This window comes from Nymphalis io, chromosome 22 (assembly GCF_905147045.1).
Source record: "Nymphalis io chromosome 22, ilAglIoxx1.1, whole genome shotgun sequence".
Lineage (NCBI taxonomy): Eukaryota > Metazoa > Arthropoda > Insecta > Lepidoptera > Nymphalidae > Nymphalis > Nymphalis io.
In genome coordinates, this window is record NC_065909.1 from 4,825,017 (window position 1) to 4,852,458 (window position 27,442).

At 33.6% G+C, this 27,442-nt stretch overlaps 1 protein-coding gene across 1 annotated transcript; it reads right to left on the reverse strand.

Annotated features, from left to right (window-relative positions):
* LOC126777212 (facilitated trehalose transporter Tret1-like) lies at window positions 1–27,427 on the reverse strand. The gene is made up of 7 exons (XM_050500193.1): window positions 27,226–27,427; window positions 10,517–10,746; window positions 7,797–8,120; window positions 6,140–6,275; window positions 2,203–2,426; window positions 1,529–1,714; window positions 1–694 (listed from the first exon to the last, which is right to left on the reverse strand). The coding sequence occupies exons 1-7, from the start codon at window positions 27,296–27,298 to the stop codon at window positions 437–439; spliced, it is 1,431 nt and encodes a 476-aa protein (XP_050356150.1). The 5' UTR covers window positions 27,299–27,427; the 3' UTR covers window positions 1–436.
* Between the last annotated feature and the right edge of the window lie 15 nt (window positions 27,428–27,442).

Consider the following 27,442-nt stretch of genomic DNA (forward strand, 5'->3'; position numbering starts at 1 on the left):
TAGATATGGCAAATAAACGATAATGATTATTATTTAATGTAAATTCTACGCCCCTTCAGTTATATCGTTAATTCGATCACGGAAATGACAGGAAAGCATTCTCACAGCGGCCGGACTTTACTTTCGCTTATGTAGATAATATATATCTGAAGATATATAAATATATACTAACATTAAAAACTGATTAAAGCCAAGAAAGTTAACACCACAGACAACAGAGTAATAAATAGATAAAATATCGTTTAAAATCATAGCGTAAAAAACGCATATTAATGACATTTATCTTCATTTAAAACGAAAAGAACATTAATTAAACATATTTCTACTACGACAATGACTATACAACTCGCAAATTAATAGGCATTTAAGATAAGCCTTTAGTCAAAGCATTGACAAGTTATTTAAAAGGAAATCCGTTCCTAATATTACCTACAGCTTAAAGCCTTGTAACGTCAGCCTCTACGTCTTTTTCTTTTTTTCCACCGAGCTCTGCATAAATCTCTTCTATAGATCTCCTCTTGGTCTCTGGAACGTAGAAGATGATGTAGGCCGTGCTGACGAGACATACCGCCGAGAAGATCCAAAACACTAGATATAATCCAACTTCTGCAGCCAGAGGCTGGAAGACTCGTAGTTGTACTGAGACCAGAGCACACGCGAATGCTATGACAATAGACGTGACCGTGCCGCGGTACTGAAACAAATAGCAATATAATTAAATATAATATATATAAATACATACTTTGTGCCTATTGAGTACAAAAATATAAAGGAATATGCACATACATATGTGATTATCACGTTTCAATTTTTTTTCTACTCTTATTTACAATTTTTGTTATCGATAACACTAAATTATTTGTATTTTATATAATAATTTTTCACAATATGAAGATAAGAAGGAGATTATTTCTCAATAGCATTATTAATAGCGTCTCATGTAATAAGATGCGTAATTTGTACTTCCAATGCTTGCCGGTGCAGGAACATATCACGAGGGCTTCAGTGTATCGGAGGTATTTGTGCTATACAAATATCCATCTAAAAAGTAACAGCCTGTGAATGTCCCACTGCGCTCCTCCTCTCCCTTTTTTTGAAAAGCAGGCTTGGAGCTTATTCCACCACGCTGCTCCAGTGCGGGTTGGTGGAATACACATGTGGCAGAATTTCAGTGAAATTAGACACATACAGGTTTCCTCACAATGTTTTCATTCACCGTAAAGCACGAGATGAATTACATATTAATCACAAATTAAGCACATAAAAATTCAGTTATACAGTACAGTAACAGCTTGTGAATGTCCCACTGCTGAGCTAAAGCCTTCTCTCCCATTTGAGGAGAGGCTTATTCCCATCCATCTACCCGCAGTATTTTAACGTGACCACTCTTCACATGGTAAGGTGAGTGAGCCAGTGTAAATACAAGCACCCAGGACATAACAAATTAATTCCTAAGGTTGGTAGCATATTAACTATGTAAGGAATGGTTAATATTTTTTATAGCACTATATTAATAATAATAACATACCTGGAAAGAAAACATCTCGGTCATTATAACGAAGGGCACGGGTTGCAGGCCAGCGGCGTCGCAGTAGATGCACAGACACAGAGCCAGCACCGGCAGCCACGCGTGCTCGCCGTTACTCATCGCGAACCACGCGCCCAGGGCCGCCAACGCCACGCCCGACACCGCGCATGTCGTACCCAGCAACGGCTATACAGGGGAATCAAATTTAATAATGTATCTAATACCTAAATATCTTTCGGCAACAGCGACCAATCCCAAAATTTGTAACGAATGGAAGTCGAACCCTTCCAATCGACACTGCGCTAATTAGCCATTTTACTTGGTGGTCCGGTTTTATGCAAGCCCATCTGAGTCGGTATTACCCACTCTTCACATAATCAATCTCCAAGCATTTAGTATTTATTGTTGTGTTCCAGTTAAAAAAATTAGTGAACCAGTTTACTAACAGGCACAAGGGTATATCAGTTCCCGAGGTTGGTGGTGGATTGGTGGTTATTAATATTTCCTATAGCGCTAATGTGCGACGGTGACCACTTACCTTAACCTTAACCTATTATACATAAATTTAGAAGTCTCATACTCTGGAACTTAAATTGAGTTATAATAATTTGTGGTATGTTAAATGATTTCTGCAAATTCCATATACAAAAGTTTAAAAGTTTCAGATTTAGTACCTTCCGTCCTGTCCTTTCGACCAAACTGGACGCAGTGCAAGATCCGACAAGTTGGACCGCGCCTAACACCATTGCTTGTTCATTAGCCGACAGCACCCAGCCGCCGCCAGCCTTGCTGAAGATCAGCGAAGCGAAGTGCAGCACTGCCAGGCAACCGCACAACTCCCTCGCCAGTGTTATCGTTAAAGTTATACGGAACGCGCGGAATGTGCTGCGGTCAGACACTGCAGATAATATATAGTTATTTTTTATTAGATTCATTTATTGTTTTAAAGCTTATACTAAGATACGTAAAAAATATCTTATCTCTTACAAGAAATCTCGCCAGAAACACTTTAAATATAAAATAAAAAACATACATACACTATTACTATTAAGAAAAACTATAAACTTGATACATACATATAATAAAACACACTAGATACAATGTATAAGTTGAATATGGCGCGTATTTCAATGTTTAAACCAATTTGTTCGAAGGTCATTTAAGAGTGCATACATAGGTAGTAGACGTGCTGCAAAGACGGCAAAACATTTTTAGGAATAGCTCCTAAGCGGTCACAAATACACTTGAACCCCTGCGTTCAATTGAATTCTAGTAACAAATTGTCACTGTATCGTATCGCATTCGTATCGAAACGTAATCGTTGTCGTTTAACCGTTTTCTATTCTACTAACACAACGAGTTAAGTTGCGGTTCGGTCAAAGTTAAATCAGAATAGAGTCGAGAACGTATCACAAACGTAATGTAATCGTAATATATTAGTAGAATTAAATTCCAGGAACAAAGAAATTTTTTGCATCATCTATGAAATCATTTAACCATTTAAAAAAATATATGATTGAGTAAAGTTAAATATGGAACTTGAGGTGAGGATAAGTCCTATAACCACGGTGGTGAATTTTCCATTTAAGGATTTTAATTTAGGACATTATCGTGTACACTATGTGTTATCAAGTTGGATTGATTCTTGAAGGAGGAGTGATACAGAGGGAAGGTATATGTATATAATTCATTAATGTTTTGTGTAATTTGGCTGAAATATGGGGTTGAATGTTGAAGATCTCGGAAAAAAACAATCCGATTTATTGGCGTGCGCCAAGTTACTCCTATTGTGTTACGTAGTTAAATTAATAATGTTACGTTATACGTAGACCCTTTTTTTTAATCGCTGGAAAAACGCGTTACGCGTTTCCCCCACGGGAACAGTGGGGGGGGGGGGTATGTGGGGCTCGCCGGTGTCCAAGGCGCCGAGTGCGCCCCGAACATCGGAATAACCACTAAAAAACCAGCGGTACCCTTTGCGTCTTAGCGAGGAGCGCCACGGGATCGCTTTCGAATGCTACCGTGACACTTAAATTATATGTAGACCCTTATTCAACCCATGCGAAGCCGGAACTGGTAGCTAGTAAGATAATACCTAATCTACTATATTTTTAACTAGCTGCCAATCCCTAAATCTCCCAAAAATGGACATAAGGCACAAAATTAATTAAAAAAATAATATTACGGCTTAATCCAACTGGTATTATAATTGATGAAATTTAATCTAAAATTCCCGCCAAATTGAACCGAAGCTAAATTTCATCGATTCTAATATTTAAAATGTCAACGCTCACGCATTTTTGCTATGAACCCATTAAGAGATCCATTAACAAATATATCGAATAATCGAACCGTTACGAAAATAGGATGAACCGGCGCAACCGGTACACAGTTATGTTTACCGTCACCAAGGTAGACTTCCGAACCACTTAGATGCATAAACAGAATGTCAACGTAAAGTAAATTCGTTACTTGACATGGGAAGTATTGTTTAGCCAGCACTCGAAGTGCCGTTACTCCTTACTTTGTTGCTACGGTTACTAACAACTTGACGCAAAGGAAACAATATTATAGTTATGGCCGAAAGGGTTATTTAACGAATTGTAAACAGGTCTGCTTACACTTGTCGACTCTAGGTTAAGGGTATTGTATAATATATATACAGCTGTTACTTTGTGTAGCTCTTAGGGCTTATGTACACTGCGGAATTTATGGCATTCAGGCATTCAAAATAAGTGTTTGTTATGTGGTTTTTCGTGTTATTTAACGTCATATAGGACGAGCATTCTATTTTCTATAGACAAGCAGCATTGACACAGTTGATGGAACTCTTCATATGTATATATATAGTTAAATATAGCTTGGATATATGTATATAAAATGCTGATAAATTGGTTGTACATTGCTCGTCTGAGTAGGTACCACTAATTCATCACATATTATACTACCAAACAGTAATAGTAAGCCAGTGTAACTACAGGCTATATTGACATTATAGTTCCCAAGGCTGGTGACATATTGATGATGTAAGGAATTGTTAGTATTTCTTTCCTGTAGTTGTACCTGTACCTGTCTATTAAGGCAGGGGTAACATAATGTAAATAATGAAAAATAATAATGTGCTTAAATAATGTATTCTGTTAGTGGAGTATCAGAGTACTTAAAATAGCTTATGTTCTTCCTTGGGGTTTAACATTACTTCACAACAAATTTAATCGGTTCAGTGGTTCAGCGGTGAAAGTGAACCAGACAGACAGAGTTACTTTCGTATTCATAATATTTGAATATATTACATAATATATTCATACATTTTTTTAATGAAGAAGTTATTAAAATAACTCAGTGGGGTCAGTAAATACCTAAGTAAATACTTTCTACCGTTTTTTCTAGAGGCTGCTTTCCGAAACGGTGATAAAATTAAAATATTAACGACTAGTTTCCGTCTGCGGTTCCAGCAGAACCCCTGACAATGTGTATGCAAAACTTCATAATGATCGGTTGGTAACAAACAAATAAACAAACAATCACACTTCGCATTTTCAATATTAGTAAAGATTTAAATGCTAATATTAATATAGTTTATTCCGGATTTATGTCTATGCCTACAAGCCCAAGTCTAGGGACCCCGCCAGCTGAGGGGCCCCACCCAGCCAAAAATAATATAATTTTACTCTAACCGTTTCGGAATGGGGGAATCCTTAAATATCAAAGTGCCCAAAAGTCTCTAATTCTAAGAATTGGTACATAAACAAGACCAAAGACTTAGGTATAAAGATAATATAGAAGCATAGGCGTAAAGTTACATTAGATTGATTGATTCAAATAATTAAAGTTTCAAAGGATTTTGTTAATTTGAAGATATTGTAGGAAAAATAATTCTTTTATATAGCGCAATTTCGAAATCCGGTCGCCATTGGAGGCACAAGCCTTATAATAATTCTACGTAGAGTTTTTCTTTTTTAATTTACAATAATTTATGGAATAAAGTTTTTCTTACTCTGATCTGTGATTATTATATTATATTATATTATATTTAATTTAATATATATATATATATTTATTTCATTTATCTCGAAAACGGTTCTAACAATTTTACTCAAATTTTGTATTTATTTAATATAAATATATGTCTTTCCTGAGAAAACGAAGTTTTTAAAAAAAGAACGACCTAAGGCACATGAAATGGCACACACCGTGCTGCTAATTTCTCGACAAAAAACTCAATGTTTTCTTACTGGACACACCCGGGACTCGAACTTCAGGCTTTGTAAGATCGAGTGGTTACTCGATCAACGAGGCAGTTACTTCTGCCTCATAATTAATATTACATAATGAATATAGATAATGTAATTTATTCAATCAACATATATTCAATAGCCAGTTTTTCCCAGCAAACATATATTATTTCCGCCATTTAAAAATGTTTTTCCTATTGACACGTGTTACACTTAAAGCTTATAAGTACAAAGTCGAAACAAAACTGGATCATATAACAATCAATAAATAAACATATGCCTTATAGAATTAAAGATTCAGTATAGAATAACAATTGAATATGAACTCATTTAAATTTTAAAATAGGTACAATATTAAAATATAGTCTCCACATACCTAATGTTTTTAATGTTGGAAAGAACTTTCCAGAATTGCTCTGTTCTAGCTCCAAGAGTAATGTCTGTAATTCGCTATCCACCACAGCATCGGTGGTCTGCCTGCAGCGCAACCAGGCTAATACTGAGCGAGCTTCCTATAAATAAATATTTAAAAAAAAACAATTTTTTACCAAATTTTCGAAAACAAAAACGCTTATCTTAAAATAAAAAGTACGCGCATGTTTAAAAGTAGATTATATCAATAACAATCTCAGTGTAATATATACACAATTAATTGTTTACATTTAAATTTATATATTCTGAATTTCAAACTAATACTATTACCCTTTTTATCGTTTATATAAATATATTATCCTGTGATAATTATTTGCTTATAAAGTTGCCGTTTTGTATACAAAAGATAAAACTATTTTTTTAATAACAAGATATTCAATTACGGAAGTATTGGCCATTATTGTCGCTGCACTTTGGCCATATTAATGGAAGTTCATTGATGTCTCTGCTACAGTATTATTAAAATATATTCTATCTTGTATAACATCTGTAACTACGAGAGAGCTATTCTGCAAGCAGAAAATCGAAACGCACACGAAAACACGACCGTAAATTGTCTGACAGTGATTTACGACATTAAATATAAAAATAATTATACACGCATATAAATAACGTATCACTGTAAGTCGACTTTCAAGTTTTCACGAGTTTTCACAAAGCGACTTCTTACAGAATAGCAACGCTGATTCAAATTGCAATGTTCATACGTTTGGTTCCCTTCACTCCCACAATTTTAATGTGAATATTTTTACTGTGTCTGATCAACGTTATACAGGTGTTTTTATCGAGCTTCTATCAAATTAGTCTAATTTGTCCACTGTATTATTAGACTTCTCGCAGAACCAAGAAATATGCCCACTTAATTAAGTAGCGTAGTAATTGTCTATGGAATTATTTTAGTATCTATATAATTTGCAGTACGGTAGAGGGCCTTATTTGAACTCGTTTATGGCTTTTTATGGCTTTGTAGTTTGAAGATATATGAACAAGGAAATGATCATCAAAACCAATTAACAAACCTTTATTATGGTATAAAGAGTAACAAGACAATCTTCATGGTAAAACGTTGATTAATTGCGACAAATCTTTGCAACTTCAGTTAAATAGCCACAGACATCTCGTTAACTATAATTATTATAACAGCTTCACTGCGCGATTTCATCCGCGTTAAACGTGACTTTTCCGCCCTTGTGGGTCGTAAAGCGATTTATGTATTATTAATAAATGGAATATTTAGATAATAAGTAGTAAAAGGAAGATTAACGCGTTAAAAAAAAACAATTTCAGCTTTATAGAATAGATTTCGATTGGTATCTGTGGCGGAGCAAAGAAACTATTATTGCACAATTTTAATCTGAATAACTTTTAATAAAAAATAAAGTAATTTGAAATGGCGAGGATTTATTCAGATCTGCCGGAATCTCACAGCTTTATTAAAGTAGAAATAAAGTATAAAAAAAACGCAACCGCGAAACCGTTGTTTATTTTTCTGTTTTATATGATAGTCTGCTTTTTTTATGTCACATTTTAGAGGTTATGTCGGCAATTTTGATAGTATAAATGCTTAAAAAATATAAACTGTAATAATAATTTCAACTCACCTCAATTTTACCGCTTTTTAATAAATACGACGGCGTCTCTGGCATCGTTGGGAATACTAGTAAATGTATCAATGGTACCGCTAAGCAGATCCATAGTGTCGCGTGATAGCACAGATACTCTCCGATAATGTATACTAGGAGATTGCCCAAATTCTGTGATAGAACTACAAGACTCCCCAATGTGCCTCTGATGCAATCGTCACTGATCTCCTTTATGTATAGAGGAGTTACCACATAGGAACCACTGACTCCAAGGCCGATGACAGCTCGAGCTGATATCAAGGTCCAGTTTTCGGTCGAATACAATTTCAATCCCCAGGCTACCTATGAAATACGATATGAAAACATAGATATTTAAGAAATACATCTAAATATATTAAAAATAAAAATATATTAAATGTAATGGGATACATGGCGAATTCCGATGGCAGGAGAGGTGAAGACGATTCCATCAAAAATATATATATAATGTAAAAAATATATGTACCTGAGTGTCACAACGCAATCCTTCCACGAAAAAATATTGTGATACCTCAATTATTTTATTTATTACCCGCCTGCGGCTTTGTCAGCGTTTGAGGGCTTCCTTGAGGTTCAAATTTCATAAAAATCAGTTCAGTGGTTAAGCCGTGACAGCATTACAGATAGACAGAGTTACTTGCGCGTTTATAATATTAGTACAGATGGAAGCCGCTTCAACAACTTTGTCATAAATCGTTTTCCAATTAATTACCTACTAACATTTATAATTATCGTATCGATATTAGACATTTTTATATCTATAATAAAAATAATGAATCGCACGGCAACATAATATTTAATGTTAGATATCTGAGCGTTTTTTGTGCGTTTACATATATTCATTTATTAGGCCTGCTAGCGCTTTGTTCAATAACAAATATTTTAAATATTAGATTATTCTTATGTGATTATGTTATCAAATTAGATTTATGTATTCATATGATTGCGATATGAATATGGCGATTCTTAAACTATTTATTTTATCAGTATGTATTTCGGAAGCATAGTTAAATAAATGGAACACAAATTGGCAAATTGGATTCATATTAATACATATATGCGATACACGCAAAATGAAGACACAGACAATATAAGTTTAAAATATTAAATACGTTTATTGTACAGACACGACAATTTCATAATATATAAAGATATATAAAACAGAAGAATTGATTTTGCATAATTTTATTACTCATATTCATGAGTAAGAAGGTCAATGGCGGAATCACACCGAAGACGTATGCTTTGTTAATGTACTATTTTATTCATAATAAATAAATTACTTAATTACTCGAAATTATCATAGAAATTGTTGTTACAAAGATGTCATGAATAAAATATTTAAAAATATACAGATAATACATAAGAGTTTCGTTATTAAATATGCTTTTGCTGAGAGAAGAAACAGGTGAACATTATGCGACTAGTTTTCAATTTCATTTTATATATATGAATATTGCCCTGAATTACATTCATCGGGCATTTTTTACCGTAACAGCCCGTGAATGTCCCACTGCTGGGCTAAAGGCCTCATCTCCTCTTTTTGAGGAGAAGGTTTTTTGGAGCTTATTCCACCACGCTGCTCCAATGCGGGTTGGTGGAATACACATGTGGCAGAATTTCAGTGAAATTAGACACCTGCAGGTTTCCTCACGATGTTTTCCTTCACCGTAAAGCACGAGATGAATTATAATCACAAATTTGTGCTTAATTAAGCACATGAAAATTCAGTGGTGCTTGCCCGGGTTTGAACCCACGATCATCGGTTAAGATTCACATGTTCTTACCACTGGGCCATCTCGGCTTATTGGGTAATTTTTAGTCACAGCATATTTAAGGTTTTTTTAAATGGCAACCGAAAGCCGTAATTACCCACTCAACACGAAATGTATCATCTCGTTAGATATATACACAATTACCAGCCGGATTTATGCCTAGGGCTTACAGATGTTTAAGTCCGGGCCTGACAGAATCCACATTCCGAATCGGTAGTAGCGTTTGACGATACACTGAGTACTTGTAAAAGTCTATTCGAATAAAAAATATTTTGATTTTTGATTTTATGTGTCTCGTATTACTAATATTTCTAATGCGAAAGCAACTCCGTCTGTTACTCTGTTACGGCTAAACAACTGGATTTGATGTCTGATTTTGATGAAATTTAGTATGGAGCAAGTTTGGACATCAAAAAAGGGCATAAGTTACTTTTTTACCTAATACCTTCTTATCGCACGAGCGAAACCGAGGGCGAAAACTATTAGATACTTTGTATATGCGTTACTTAAGCGCTGCGTTGACAATAATCAGTTGCATTTTATAAGTGTTGGCATTTTTGGATAATTTTCATTTAAGCTTTAACACATTTTTTTTTTATAAACTACAAGTATACATTGAAAAACCACAAAGATTTGACCTCAATGCACAAAGGTATGACCTCAGTGCATTAATACATGAAATGTTCATATTGTAAATAACAAATCAATAAATATAATAAAGGGAATATAAAATACGTGGAAAATAAAAATAAAATGATATATAAGACAGTACCTATTTCCAAATTCTTATATAAATAAAATCTTTGGTCCTGACTTATTTCAACGCACTGCTAAAACAACTCTAGATGAATAAAATTGCGAACACAATTTTATTTTAAAATACAAAAAAACATCCGCTACGAAAAGATTTTTTGATTGACTTACAGCCATCGACAATGAAGTCAACATGAGTGCCTTTTTTCTTCCATAATTGTCCACTATATATCCGAAGAGAAATACTGCCGGTGTACCGACGAGGTAGGGGACGGACGCCATCCAAGATATAACATCGGGATGTACCGCTTCCGCTGCGGGTGAATCTTCAGACATAAGCCGTGCTCCCATTGGTGATAACCAGCCTATTCCCATTCCATAGGAAAATACGGGCAGCACCACTGTAAATAATTTAATAAATTAGAGTAATATAGTAAATGGCTGTACAGTTTAATTATACATCGCTTACTTTTAATGCGGTTTTATTAAAAAATATTTACTGTATAAAATGAACATCCATAATTCCTTGTCTTACTTTCAGTATTTAATATAAATTTCGGTTATGAAACTAATATTTGAAAGTGCTGTGCCATAGTAAGCATAAAAAATCAATTTAGAATAAAATTATGGCTGGTTCATTTTTCGTTAAGAATCGGGATTACAATTAAACATTTTGTAAAGTATCTATTTTTGAACCTTTGAATAACATTTTTTTTATAGAATAGGAAGGCGGACGAGAATATGGGCCACCTGATGGTAAGTGGTCACCAACGCCCATAGACAATGGCGTTGTAAGAAATGTTAACCATCGCTTAAATCACCAATGCGCCACCAACCTTGGGAACTAAGATGTTACGTCCCTTGTGCCTGTAATTACACTGGCTCACTCACCATTCAAACCGGAACACAACAATACCAAGTACTGCTGTTTTGCGGTAGAACATCTGATGAGTGGGTGGTATCTATCTAGACGAGTTTGCACAAAGCTCTACCACCAGTTCATATTAACAAGAAATATTAACAAGAAACATTATATCTTAAACGAAAAAAAATCCTTCTCCATTATTCCCATATTTAAAATAACACTGTACATTAATGATAAAATAAACTTCTCAACTGATAAATTAAAAAAAAAGTTAAACCGAATGAAACTTAGTATAGAAACACTTTACTCCCAAAAACGCTAATAAATAATTTTGATATATTTAAAGATTTTTCCAACTTTCAGCAATAAAACATGTCTTTATTTGAATACATAATCGTTATATAAACATTATATAAATAGTTCCATAGTTGACGTGTTGTTTGAAGGTCCTTTCTTATGTAATGTTTACAATATGTAGCAACTATTTGTAGCATAATTAATTTCATTTGATACAATCAGACCGTTCATTTGATACTTATTGCTTTGTAGTCAATGTCTAATGAGGGTTTTCCACGTGTTTGATTAAAAACATTTTCTTCGTTTAATTGAAGAATAACATTCTATTTATAATGTCAAGTAAACGTCAAACGTTATAAAAGTATATTGTGTTCCAGCCTGTGAAGGCTTTGTGCAGAGTATGGGTTCGTTGTATTCATTGATTATTCTACCATCATTTCGAATGGTGAGTGAGCCAATGTAATTACTATTCTAAGACTATTACTGGTGGTAGGGCTTTGCAAGCTCGTCTGGGTAGGTAACACTTATTCATTAGATATTCTATCGCAAAACAACGGTGCTTGGTATTGTTGTGTTCCGGTTTGAAGGGCGAGTGAGCCAGTTTAATTACAGGCACAAGAGACATAACATCTTAGTTTCCATATTTGGTGGCGCATTGGCGATTTAAGCGATGGTTAACATTTCTTTCAATGCCAATGTCTATGGGTGGTGGTGACCGCTTACCATTCCTTCTATAAAAAGAGCACATTAAATCTCCTGGTTGAGGGTACACTGAAGTTGAGGAGTGGCTTATATATCTTGCCCGACCAGTTTCTATATACGAAGGATTCATTTCTATGTCAATCTTTTGATGACGTGTTTTTTCTATAATTTATATATTACGATTATGTATTTTATTGTGTTTAACTTTTTTCATTTTAAAATATTCAAATTACTTCATTATTTTTTTTTTATATCAGTTTTTAAGTGTAAGATTCTGTAATAAATGTGACATTTAAATAATTTAAAAGCAAAAAAAAACTACTTAAAAGTATAATACTACATAATACTACATGAAGTAAATATATAAATATGCTATCGGTTCTCGGTGCTGTAACATAATACCATATAAAATGGTCTTATAATCAAGTCATTGTGTAATTGAAAATCAATTGGTTACAAGGGTTCTCTGCAACAGTTATCATTTTATTTTTCTTGTTAATTTATCTAACATTCGAATCTTCTAGACCAAAGTGCACTTCAACTAAGTCTTATACATGTATTATGTATAGTTACTTTTCATCACTGCTTTTCGTGATGATAAACAATGAATATTAATTATACGACTCAGTGTGTGGAACCCGCGGAATTTACTTGACATTGAAAACCAGGCAAGGACTACTGGACTATACTGAGGCAATTTGTGTCTTTAATTCATCTGTATTACGTATGACGATACTGTAATTGATTACACCTCTTGAAGCAGCGTGATGGAACAACGAAATGTTATTTTTGAGAAGCCTCTCTGGTGGCATTTGCGAAGGAGCAATGCCTGGACGTTGTCCCTACACATTAACTCCTAAGCTTCTGTATATTGGAGACTTAAATTCTGATGTTCAACACGTCGCTGCTACTCCACTACCAGCAACTCCGCCTATAGATCCCAATGTGGAGTGCCAGCAAGCCACGCCGCCTCGAAGGGCATTGTACGGTACGGTATAACAGGAAAATATTTATTTATAGTAATTTAAGTGATTGTAAATTCATTATAATTACGAAGAATTTATTGACACTTCTGAGAAGAATTTTCGATGAATTCTTTTGTAATTGTTTATACCTACCAAGAAGTATTGCCCGTATCATGTATAAGTCATTTCTTGTTTTAAAAATATACGATTTGATTGATCGAGAATATGACGCATGAGAGTTATTGTATGAATTATAAAATATATTTTATATTATAAATTATTGATGCTATAAATATAATATTTGCATGGAAACAAAATTTTATGACTCAACGTTCGTGTTTTATGCGGCTTTTATTATAATTATTTTATAATGAAGAGCTTTTAAAAAGGCCAATCTGTTTGTTTAGTCTTAATAGAATGTTGTCTCGCGTAAAATAATGTCTGGTCATAAATAAAACATTGTTATTTAATAAATGGTTTGAACTGTCACAATTTATTGAATTTGAGTTGGAATTTTAGCCAAATACTGCGGGTTCAAACCCGGGTTAGCCCCACTTAGTTTTGTGATTAATTTGTGCGTGTAACTCAAACAGCAAAAAGATATCCTATAATATCTAGCATAAGCAATAATTACCAAAAATAATAACAAAAGGCGAAAATTTCAAAAATGGAATCTGTCACTTTTGTCTATAAACGTCTGGCGCTATTGCCAAATAGTAAATAAACAAACAAATAATTAAGCATATCCAAGATGCAGACACGCCTATAAAACTTGCACGAAATTAATGGCCACCGTTCACACCTAATTGTTTTTTATTTTATTTATTTATTTTTATTTTTTATTTATGTACCAACAGAGTATACAGAAAATTATATAAATGAAAAATGTGTACAAAGGGATAACTTATCTCTAACAAGAGATCTCTTCCAGAAACCCTGAATCTAGTGGTGATTATTTGTAATACATATTTATGGTGTAGGTACAATATCAATTAGTTTTATATTATAAAATTCAAGTAGACTTAACGATAAATGAATATATTACACACTAAATACAAATAAATATATTAATATATACCATTATCTATAATATATATATATATTATATATTATATATATATATATATATATAATATATAATATATATATATATTATATTATATATATATATATAATATAATATATTATATATATATATATATATATATATATATATATATATATACATTCAACTTACATAGATACAAAAAAATACATATACATACATATAAAATAAATTAAACTTAAGTGGAAAGAAAGTGTTGCTTAACTCTGATTTTAAACGATCTTATTGTAACATTATTATGGAAAATATTATCTGGAAGAGAGTTCCATAGGCGAGCGGCAACAACGGAAAACGAGTTACCAAAGGAAGTAGTATTAAAAAATGGTACCTCAAGAGTTTTCGACGCCACACATGCGCGTACTGGTCTTTCACGAGCAGGACAAAACAGAAAACGCTCATGTAGGTAATCAGGGCTACCATGGTTTAATATATTAAAAAGAAGCGATAATATGTGCAAGCTCCGGCGAAGTCGGATAGGAAGCCACTTTAACTGACGTCGATATTGAGAAATGTGATCAAATTTGCGCAGACCGTAAATGAAACGAATGCATAAATTTTGAAGTCTATCTAGTTTGTCAAGTAGCTCTTCATTCGCATCAAGATAGCAAACATCAGCGTAGTCCAGGAAAGGAAGAAGAAGGGATTGTGCAAGTAAAATTTTTGTTTTGAAAGGAAGGAAATTCTGCAAACGTTTTAGAGAATGCAGAGAGAAATGGACACGTTTACTGACTTCGTTAACCTGAGCTCTCCATGATAAATTGCAATCTATGACTAACCCCAGATTACTAGCTTGGTCACTATATGCAATTTGAGTTCCATCATAGACAATTGATGGTACAATGTCCCAATTAATCTTGCTACGTAACTGTCTGGTACCTATTATCAATGCCTTCGATTTCAAGGGATTAACAAGAAGCCCAAAGGATGCAGCCCAGTTCTTAATTTTTACAAGATCATAATTGATATCATGTATGGTCGAACACAGATTTGATAAGGTGACGTGTCTATAATGTTGTAAATCGTCTGCATAGAGATGGTAGTGAGAAGAAATAACTTTGGTAATTTCATTAATGAAGATTGAAAACAGAAGAGGAGAAAGTACGCCGCCTTGCGGAACGCCAGCAGAGAGATCAGCCCAGTCCGAGGAAGCCTCATCAGACTTTACCATCTGCCGACGACCACGAAGATAAGATTGGAACCAATCAATCACAGGCTGAGCAAAGTTAAGTGAGCGAAGGATACCAAGCAATACATCAAAGTCGACTGAATTAAAGGCATTGCTAAAATCGAGCAAAATGAGAATAGTAAACTCACTTTTGTCCATAGCAAAGCGAATGTCTTCAGTGACTTTAAGCAGTGCGGTGGAAGTACTATGACCGGAACGAAAACCGGATTGAAAAGGACTAAGGAGATGATTATGTGTTAGGAATTCTGACAGTTGCTTATGTACAACGTCTTCAAGGATTTTTGATAGGATAGGCAAAATAGAAATGGGACGAAAATGTGAAAATGAAGAGGGATTTGATATTTTAGGTAAAGGAATCACGTGTTGCTAACTTCCAAACTGTTGGAAAGGTATTGGATTCAAAGGAAAAGTTTATAATGTGAGTAATAACAGGGTTTAAAGAGTCAAGAACAGGTATTAACATATCCCGACTAATGTTGTCATTACCAACCGCCTTGGAAGTGATAGACAGGATGCTTCTCTTGACTTCGCTCTCTGTGACTGTATGAAAATTAAAAGGAATACAATCAGGCGTGATGGCGTTCGCCATCTTTAACAATGTTTCAGCCTTCGTAGAGGCTGAAATTGTTAAAGGGGGAGTAGAAAAATGTTTATTTAGAGAATTCAGATCAAATGAATGTTGAGAATATTTTGAGGGATTACCCACGCCTAAAGATTTAAAAAATCTCCACATTTGTGAAGTAGTCAGTTTATCGATGGAGGAGTGGATGAAACGGCATTTTAGGCAACGGCGGTTTAGCATCTCTACACATCCTATTGCAGAGATTTCGCAATTTTTTGTACGTCGCAATATTGAGGTCAGTAGGATTCCTTTTAGAGACTCTCTTGGCTTTATCACGTTTTGCCATAATATTTTTAATAGTTTGAGTTTTATCTGTGTTTAACTGGCTTAGAGACAACTAAATGATTATCAAAACACGAAAGAACGAGATAAGTAAAGTGATGTTTTCATTAGTGATAAATAAATAGGCAAAGACTAAACAATTAAGAAAATATTTGTCCTGTGTTTGTCAGACGATTTTTTTTTTGACGGACTTAAGTCTGTTGTAGAAAAGTATGTAAATTCATAAATATGTTTTCCCTCCAATTTTAATTGTAATTATTATCGAATTTCGAGCACAGAACGAACACTTAATACATATAAAATTACACACATCACAATTCACAATTAATTTTGTTAAATAAAATTTAAGGAATTATTATGAAATTTACGTACTATAAGAATTGACTGGGTTCTAATAGTTTAGATTAGTTTTTGGCAGAAAACCCTAAGTTTTATTCATGGCTAAGGTTTTCAAACCTACTTACATTATACACTTAAATAACACTTAGCAACTTCAGAGAAGAGTGTAAATAGCGCTCCATCAATCAAGACCTCATCATTGCATTTCATTAGGCATAATTGTCGTAAAGCGCAAGCCTACCTTTATTAAAAAAAATGTAAGAAGGAGTTATGAACAGATATTATAAGACAATCAGTATCGAGACTAACGATATACTGATATATTACTTTCCGTGTTTGTTTTTGTCATTAAGATATCTTATATTTTATGAATCTACGAGCATTATAGGACTATTCCGTAAGAACAAACACGAACAAACTCACAGCAGTACACGATTGTGAAATATCAGAAAGGGTATATTGGCTGTAATGATTATAACATTCAAAGGATATAAAGGATTTTAGTGTGTTTTTTTTATAGGATATGTAGGCGAAACGGCAAATACCCAATGAAAGAAATATTAACCTTTCCTTACATCACCAATGCGCCACCAACTTTGGGAACTAAGACGTTATGTCCCTTGTGCAATTACACTGAGTCACTCACCCTTCAAACCGCAACACAACAATACAAAAACTTATGTTTTGCGGTAGAATATCTGATCAGTGGATGGTTGACCCAGACGAGCTTGCACTTCAGACGGCCTTGTGGAGAACGGCAGCCGGGTTGGTCTCGCGCTGCCGTACGCAGTAGCGAGGAGTGCGGGGGGGGGGGTGAGATTCGTCCCCTGATGAGAGCTCCGCCGAGCGACGAGTGGAGCAAAGCACGGGAGAGGCTGCGGATGCGTGATATCAACACGATCCCGCAGCCTCTCCGATCCGTGCTGAGGACAGCCATCGCAGTGGTTTTAGAGGGTAAGAATCCCACATAACCCGGTTCCACCCCCATAGGACCCGGGTTCCTTTCTGAAGGTTTTCACTGCGAGAAAAAAAAACGAGCTTGCACAAAGTCCTACCAACAGGTAATTTGAATTTGTGGAAAGTTATAAACGAAGTGAGTATCAAGAATTCAGATGTAAGTCTAGTATAAGACATTTTTTTCAATCTGTCAAAACTTAGACGTTCATTCACCCGCCAGCGAGTGTGTCTTATAAACAAAACAATTGCACAGCTGATATGTCTTAATGAGTTGGAACGCGTGTTATGTACGCGCAGATAAATAACATTGTTAGTGAGTAACGAACAGTCTGTTTATTGGTTTGTTTAGCATAGACAAACAATTGTCTTTTGCGCAATGAAATAATTACTAATCGACTTGATTTTCTGTAATTATTATACAATTAATGAATTTACGGATGATAGCACACCTTGGAAATGAAACGATCGCCTCTTGGTTATTTTCTTTTACACTGAAATATCGTAAGCGAAACATGATTTGAAAACTAAAAACCACTTATATTGCCTGACATTCTTTTTTATTTCATTGATTGTAGTCGATATTAATTACGGAACTTTCTTTCGCTTAGCGTGTTTCCGGTATCCCATTGTAAAATTGTCTGTTTTTGTTTAAAATGTAAGAAATACATCGATTTAACACGCAAATAAATATAAGTAGCTTTTATACACATAACAATAATCGCACGAGTGGCGACTGATTTGTCTAATTTAATGCGCAACTGGGAACCGTCTATTGGGTGGAAATACGGATGGCTATTTGCGTTATTTGGAATATTTGTGCCAATTGGTCTTCTACACATTGCAGTGCTTAGACAGCTAATGCAAAAACGGAAGAACACCATTCAAGTGCCGCCATTATAGAGATATTGCTGTCGAGTAAATGCTTGCTGCTTCGGAAGTCATTTTGACAAATATAAATCCCGCCAGGGGCCAATTCTACTAATCTATAACGATTATGCTACGTTACCGAATCAATTCCAATCTAACATTATTCTATATATATTCGAATAGGAATCAAAGCGATATGAGGTTAACATATACCGTTAAGTCAAAACCAAAGTTAATCGTTAATGTTTATGCCAATAGTCGATAATTAAATTAAAGAATAGAAAAAAGGAATAAACGGCAACGATTACGCTTCGATTCGATTTCGATAAGTAGAGAAGTATGGTTGAATAACCTACAAATTGTTGTCTTTATCAGGACAGTAGGTCTTTGCCCAGTTGTATTATATTTAGTAACTATAATTACTATATCCTTTTTTAATGTGTTAAATAATTAACCTAACACTTCCATTATATATAAATAAAAATCAGTAGTAGCTTGTAACTTGTATGTATTTAGTTTGTACAATAAACCTAGCTAGCTATTTCTCGGCATATTTTATTATGAATTGTTATTCCGATACAAAAAAAATCATAAAAGATCTTTCCACGAAACAGGTCCACACTTCTGGTGACCCAAAAGCTGGCGCTATTTAGCCCAAAGGCTGAGAGGCAATGCAGAGAGGCAATAGTGCCAGCGTCTTGGGTACAATGCCACAGGACAATCTTTTTTTTTGGTTTTTTTTTACTATAAAATTGTAATGTGTATTTTGTTCTTTCTTTTTATTTCAATTTTGTATATTATAAAAATGTCTGTACACAGTTTCTAAAATGAATAAACGTAATCAATCTTTTAAAAAAATAATTATAAAATATATATTTTATTTTACATTATTAACAGCTATCATAACATACTTTATTAAGTAACATCCAAGTTTTGCTAGATTATGTGTGAGTATATATTTAAAAAAAGTGATATAAATAAATATTATAATGCGAGCTCTTGGGCAGCTGACTCGTATTTGAGATTAGCCACTTGGACCGAATTTCGATGTCTGACTGAAAGTTATTATAATGAGTTTTTTTTTTAATTTTCTTCTTATATTTTATTTATATCATATATTATTACTATTTTATATTTTGTTAAATACTTATGTATGTGTCAAATAAACCACACATAAGTATTCTTTGATCAATTTAAAGTTGAATGGAAGGTCATTTGCATATTTTTGCAAATAAATTAATTAACTATTCATAACAAGTATTAATAAAATATTATTAAGTTGATTAATCTAAATAACAAATATAGGATTTAAAGCAGGTTTCCATTTTATCGTCTAATAAGTTAGCCGTTACTTTAAAACAATATTATGGTATGTCCAGTCTGTAAATTTCATAGTATTGTTGCGTTCCGGTTTGAATGGTGAGTGTGCCAGTGTAACAACAGGCAAATGGGACATAACGACTTCGTTCCCAAGGTTGGTGGCGCATTGGCGACGCAAGAAATGATTAATATTTCTTATAATGATATTCTACCGCAAAACAGCAATACTTGATATTGTTGTGTTCCGGTTTGAAGGGTGAGTGAGCCAGTGTAATTACAGGCACAAGGGACATAAAATCTTAGTTCCCAAGGTTGGTGGCGCATTGGATATGTAAGCGATGGTTGACATTTCTTACAATGCTAATGTCTAAGAGCGTTGGTGACCACTTACCATCAGGTGGCCCATATGCTCGTCCGCCTTCCTATTCTATAAAAAAAAAAAAATCGCTGATGTCTATGGGCGGTGGTGAGCACTTAACACACTTAACATCAGGTGGCCTTAGAGCCCATCCACCTACTAATAACACAAATAAAATATTTTTTATATTTCATTATTTACGCATTTTTTACTTGTGTATATTAAAGTTTCAATTTCAAATTTCCTCAGTTTTTTCGTACAACTTTCAGTCTAACGATCTGTTTATGGTGGCTTTCTTAATCTGAGTGGAATTTCTATGAAATGGACTCATTCCAGTCTAGTCGTAGATGAAAAATAACGCATTATGCATAATCACAGAGGTCAACTCGACCGCAGTGCAATGGAATGACCTCGTTTTGGGGAAATCGCTTAATGCCTGACAATAATAAAAAAAAAATGCTACATTTGTTATATATCGTATCTTAAGATATACACATATGAATAAATGAAAGAATGAACGAATTTATTTACTTGTCCATAGATAACAAAAGCCCGTTTTACCAGCTATGTACAGTATAAGTATTAACTACACTACTCTCATAGTGTTAAAAATATCGTCACGACCCGATGAGGTACAACAGCCAACCGAACTGACGATAAATATGTCGTCACGATCTAATGGGAACCGGCTCTAACTTCCGCCCGTATACTCGAATCAGAAATTATTCTTAACGTCCTACGCACGAAGCTCCGACTAAAACTAATAAATAACAATCTCGTAGAAAACTAATATACCTTTAATAATTTACAAGTTTTAGAACTTTACATATAACGGTTTTTAAATTTTTAAACATATATTAACTTAGAGAAAACACGTAAGTAATAAATATATTGTTTACTTAAAGAAACAGAAGTTATAAGATATTATTAATTTAAAAAAACCTTTTTGGATAAGGACTTGGATTTAAGCTCGGGATATCGGGCTGATCGAAAACAATAGTCGTGAACACTAACCGCATTATAAAACTGATTTATTTTAAAAGAGAAAATACGCCAGTAAAACGCTTTATTGTTGCTATAATTTGATTACTTTAAAACATTGTATTTTTACGAACATTGAAGTCTTAGTTTATGTATTAAATAAATAATTAGTACGTGTTACGTATGTAGCGAGGTGTTTTGTTATTTCACATTCTAGGACCAGCTCTAATTCCCGCAGTCATTATAAATATTTTAATTTTAGTAGTTTTCTTTTATTAACAAGCAGAAATCCGGAGAAAGTTGTCAGTATTTTTCTCCGAGCCTGGGAATGTTTTTCGAACCGTTTATCCTGCGTTTGATCTCTTTTACCATATTGCCCATTGGACAATGAGCATGCGGTATTAGAGCTTGCACATGTGATTGCGCAAACACTTGTGCACGTTAATAAGCCCTGGCTAGTATAAGAGCTTTATAAACGCAACGTCATAAGGTAAAATACATATTTAATAGTATAATAGGTCTCACATAATGCTTACTTGTAACTTTCCGTGTAAATTATCAATAGTAATTGGGTCTCAAATAATGATCCCTAGCCGTCAATAATTGTTTTTTTTTTGACAGCTCACTCACTTCTTGTTTCCTGTATGTGCTCAGACTTGTTTACAATAAATCTTTTGTAATCTTAATGGTGTTTGTGTTTCAGACCTTAACCTATCAGCTTATAAGTAAGCTAGTTATTATAGTAAGAGTATTAATATTAATTCCATACAATGAATAGTACCTACTCTACATACATCTATAGAATGTAAACTAAAAAAAAAAAAAAAACTTATTAACACCTAAGTTTAAAAATTCAGTGACAGAGTCATATGGAATTCTTATCAAATTATGCCACCATTTATAGATTTGAAAATATATAACAAAAACCGTTAGTTTTATTATATATGTGTTTTTATATTATACCAGTTACATTAATTGCTTTAAAGATTATTTCAACGATTGTTTAACCGTTATAAATCCATTTTCACCAATTAAATATGTAGACATATTATATTAATTAATTTAGATTATCATAGATAATACCCACGGCGTCTCTAGACATAGAGAAAGTAGATCTTGATGATGAATTAAAGTTTGTTTAGATTATTGATTTTTATTTTGGCGCGGTGGCAGTTAAATTGCTTTATTTTTTATTTTTTATTGCAATGACGCAGGCTGAAACTGAGATGGTCTAAAATATTTAAATATATATACACGAGTCGCTTAAATTTATTTTAGGATGGCGTAACAACATAAGAAAATGTAGCTAAAACGTTTTTTTAGCCAGTTTTTATTTAATGCGCCTACTAAAACCAATAAACTTGAGTTGACGTATTATATTCCTATTTACCCCTCCAATTATGTCTTAGGAGGGACGGGTTAGTCCGGATCAGGATCGAAACTGCGACTTTTACATCGCTGGGCCCGTGAACTGTACTGGTGGTAGGGCTTTGTGCAAGCTCGTCTGGGTAGGTACCACCCACTCATCAGATATTCTACCGCAAAACAGCAATACTTGATATTGTTGTGTTCTGGTTTGAAGGGTGAGTGAGCCAGTGTAATTACAGGCACAAGGGACATAAAATCTTAGTTCCCAAGGTTGGTGGCGCATTGGCTATAAGCGATGGTTGACATTTCTTACAATGTCAATGTCTAAGGGCGTTTGATGACCACTTACCATCAGGCGGCCCATATGCTCGTCCACCTTCCTATTCAATAAATAAAAAAAAAAGAACTATTGCGATGTTGAAACTGAATTTTATAGTATAGCTAGCTAAACTGTGACAAATTTGAAGTCAATCGGGCGGATAGTTTAGGAGATCTCGTGATAAATGGTATTTCGCTATATATAGTACGTATTTATAGATAATTGTTATAGTTAATGTCAAATATCAATATCTGACATTTGACAATCGTGCTCTGCGATGAGTTTTGAGTTTGTCCTTACAGAATATGCAGAAATATACGCAAAGTTTCAGTACAGTCGACTAGGTAGCGATGTTTTAAAGTTAAGTTGTATTTTATAATTAATGCTTGTAAAATGATGCCAATTCCTGCTATCACTTTTATCCCCATAGAAAATAAAGAGATAGGAATATATATTCCTGGAAAATTATTTTAGCTTATATATTAAGAGCATTATGAGAAGCGAACATTACATAATTCAATAACAGACTTCCTGTGTCGTGCGAAAATATTACGCGAAAACATTATCCGTTAATTCTATAGTGTATATAGGAAAAGCGAACTTACGTTATTTACCGCGTGTAGTAATTATATATTACTGATTTTTACTTTGTTTTCTTTTTTATGATATGAGTATTAACTGAGTAAGTTATTTGGCAAGTATTTAAATCTCTCATTGCTCTAGATTGCTTAGAAGGTTGAAGTAAAGTAATATCCTGTTAATGTCCCACTGCTGGTTTCCTTTTGAGGAGTTTGGAGCATCTTCCATCGCGCTGATCAAATACGGATAGACATGTGACAGAATTTCAGTAAAAATGAAAATGTTGAGACACAGTTTTCCTTACGATGTTTTCCTTCAATTATGAGATGAGATGATTGATACACAAATTAAGCACATAAATATTCAGTGGCACCTGCCTGGATCATCGATATTAAGAATCACGCCATCTAACCACTGGGCTATCTCAGCTCCCGGTTTAGAAGTCTATATATCTCAAAATCCATCGGTTTTTTAATACAGGAGGAGTTAGAACAGCAACGGTATCTCCCACGCCTCCTGCGTATTAACCAGCGTCTTAATGCAAAGGTTCATTATCAACATGAAATGTCAAGTGTTACATAATCGGTTCAACGACTTAACCTTGAAATCAGCAGCTAAGCTACAACGCATTAACATATATGTATATATCGCTATTAATATGACTTGTATAAGTATACTATTATTGTTTATGGCTTTTCTTAGTTTATTTTCTAAGCTGTTTAGTGACTGTTTATATAAACACTGATTTCTCTCTTTCTGCCATCATTGATTTGACATTTGAAAGAAGAGGCAAAACATTCTTTAACTAATCTCCTCGTTAACAAATAAGGCTGTTAATAAAAAAAAAACACCTACTCATCAGATATTCTACCGACAAACAGCAATATTTAGAATTGTTGTTACGGTTTGAAGGGTGAGTGAGCCAGTGTAACTAGTAGCAGAAGGGACATAAAATCTTATCGTTATTTCCCAGGGTTGGCGACGCGTTGATGATGTACGGAATGATTAAGATTTCGTACATTGCCAATATCTATTGACGGTAGTGACCACTTACCATCCAGGTGGTCAAATTTCCCGTTTAAACTAAATTTAACAGGTTTATAAAAAATAAGCCGAATTTCGTTATTTTTTATTTATTCAGTAGCGTGCTTTTTACAAACACACTATTTTCGTATACACATGCTAATTGTTGGATACTAAGAAACATACGCTTGACACTAGCATGCTTTTGTCCAACCACAAAGAATTAATATTCTATGCTTTATGGTGAATCATATATTACTATGTAAAAATCATTAATATTTATTTAATACTATACATATTTATGTAATAGAGATATGTACTAAATATAATTATATACTATCTAATGGTACATATTAACAATTGATTGTTTATTAATGGAGACATAAATTAAATATGTATTAATGCTTTTTATTTTAAAAAGTTTGAAAGCAAAATTTAAATGGCGGCAACTTGTATTAAATTACGATAAACTTTTATGACCTAGTACGAATTGTCAATTTCACAAATTTCACTCCATCGATTGAAGGAACTTATTTAAATTCAGATGCAAGATTAACTCACATATTATAAGTGAAATTAAATTTAAAAAATTAAAAAGTGCACCATTTTCATAGTAGATACACTAGTTTTCGTTCCTGGCTTCGCACGGATAAAATCCTTCTTTCACCCTGTGCTATTCATTTGAAGTAATCAACTAAAATATTAAAATATCGATTTAATAAATATTGAGTGCTGAAAATCTAAACATTCTTGTTCATTCATTCATTACTTTTTTATTGTAAGATATCTAAAAAATAGTTGAAAAATAAGAAAATCTGGATGACGGCAAAGTTCCACCTAGTGGGTAGGATAGCTAAGAACAATCGCATAAGTACAAAAATTAAATTTCATCAAAATTGGTGAAGCCATTTCGGAGGAGAAGAATTAATACATAATTATATAATAAAATAATAAACGTATCCAATTCCATTTGACGATCTTTCCTATCTGAAGTACAAAAACGACCATCTAAATACGAACCACCAAAACGGATAAACAATACATTTTTTCTCGGGGATCGAACCGCATTAGTGTTTGCAGCAGACAGTTGCAGCGAGCTTTGCGCCAACTGGTCGTATTAATAGTTGTATATATTTCTAGACATGATGATGTCAACTTCGTCAGATGGATGGATGGGTTCAAGTTTATGGCAAACGATGAAAATTAGTGACGAGTAGAAATCATATTATTATTTACAAGATTATGTAGATGATTAAAAACGTTTTCATAGAGTATACATATGTGTATAGATTAGCGACTGCCCCGTTGGTCTAGTGGCTACATGTCGTAGACCCGGAGGTCCTGGGTTCAAATCCCAGGTCGGGCCAATAAAAGTTGTTGAGTTTTTCTATCGATAATAGCGTCCCGGAGTCTGGAAGTTAGTAGTGTGTTCGCTTCCGTGCCTCGAAAAGCACGTAAAGCCGTTGGTCCTACGCCTGAACTATTTTCAGTCATGTCAGATTGCCGTCCCATCGGATAATATGTCCAGCGCAGTTTGCTAATCTCTCTTAAGATTTGCGGCCGTGGCCGAAATCGTCCTAGAGGACATTACATATAGATTTAATTGTATATACTTAATTAGTAAAAACTTTAACCCCATAATACAAACATCGCCTATTAATACGCAACGAGAAGCGAGAAAGCTGCTCTAACGACATCCAATATTGGTTTGTATTTTCTTTAAGATTAATGTCCTCTCAGTTGACATGAAGCGTTTTTTCATTGGACAAAATAATGTATCTATAAATGAAAAGAGGAAGAAATGTAGACCCATAGACTATTGCTGTCCTCTATTAAATAAATCTGATCAATCGGTCCGATCCAGCGAACTGACAGACAGTATGAGATACGTATATGCCACTACATTAATGATGAATTTAAAAAAATAAGTATCAATAATAAAATTAAAAATATGAATACATATTTTAAAAATAGTAGATGATTAAAATTAAAATTTCCGTTGTATTTTACTTTAAAATAATATAATTATGTACTTTTTATTTATTTCTTTAATAAAGGATTAGGAAATATTGGCTATATTTCAAAATTTATAAAAAAAACAATATGGTTTGGCAGAAATTAAAATGTAAATATCCGCCAACCGGCACTAGAGCAGCGTGGTGGCAAAAGCTCCAAGCATTCTCTATAGAAGGACAGAAGGACCAAATATTATAACAAAAAAAAATGCATCTTCAAAATTAATGAATACAATACATTACCCTACCATTGAAATATTCCCTTAATGTGTAGTTTTTTTAAGACAAGAATTATTTAACTAGTTCCAAAGAAGGTTTTATATAAATGTTTATACACCACTAATTAAAATAGTTCGTAGTTAACACAATGTAATGACATTCCCAGAAACCGCTTATATCTAAATCAGCGCTTAAAAGCTCAAAGCCCGCAGCTTTCTTATGACGCCGTAATCGTTGTGACAGAACTTAATAGCATCAGTCATTACGAGATGAAGGCTTAGACAAGATACTTATAAAAAACATGTGCGGAAAGTATTTTTTAATTTATAAATTTATCTAATTTATATTCTGTAATAAATTATATTAAATTTACATTTTTATGTAGTCTTGTCTATGCCATTTGATTTCTGATTTTTCAAGTATAATAAAACATTCGTTCGTGTTTTTTTATTTAAAATATTTTCATACCGGTTATCACGAATCAAGTAAATTAAAAAAAAAAAAAACTTACTCAAAAGTGCCACCATTACTTGATTAAGTTTGCTTCCTTCGGAACAATACTTTCTCACTGTATATTTCAACATTTTTATTTATTTTTTATCACAGCCGAAATATGTTAAACTTCACGAGTTACTTATAACTAAAAAAAAAAAATGGGTATGCTTTAAATAGTCTGTTTAAAAATTATGCGGGAACGCGCGCCTTGTCCCGTGTTCTTATTTCAAATG

Coding starts and splice junctions, on each gene's coding strand:
- LOC126777212 (XM_050500193.1), bottom strand. CDS start 27,298: ATGTTGAAATATACAGTGAGAAAGTATTGTTCCGAAGGAAGCAAACTT. Junction 10,747..27,225: donor AGTAATGGTGGCACTTTTGA/GTAAGTTTTTTT, acceptor AATTATTTACAG/TGGTGCTGCCCGTATTTTCC. Junction 8,121..10,516: donor TGACTTCATTGTCGATGGCT/GTAAGTCAATCA, acceptor CGTATTTCATAG/GTAGCCTGGGGATTGAAATT.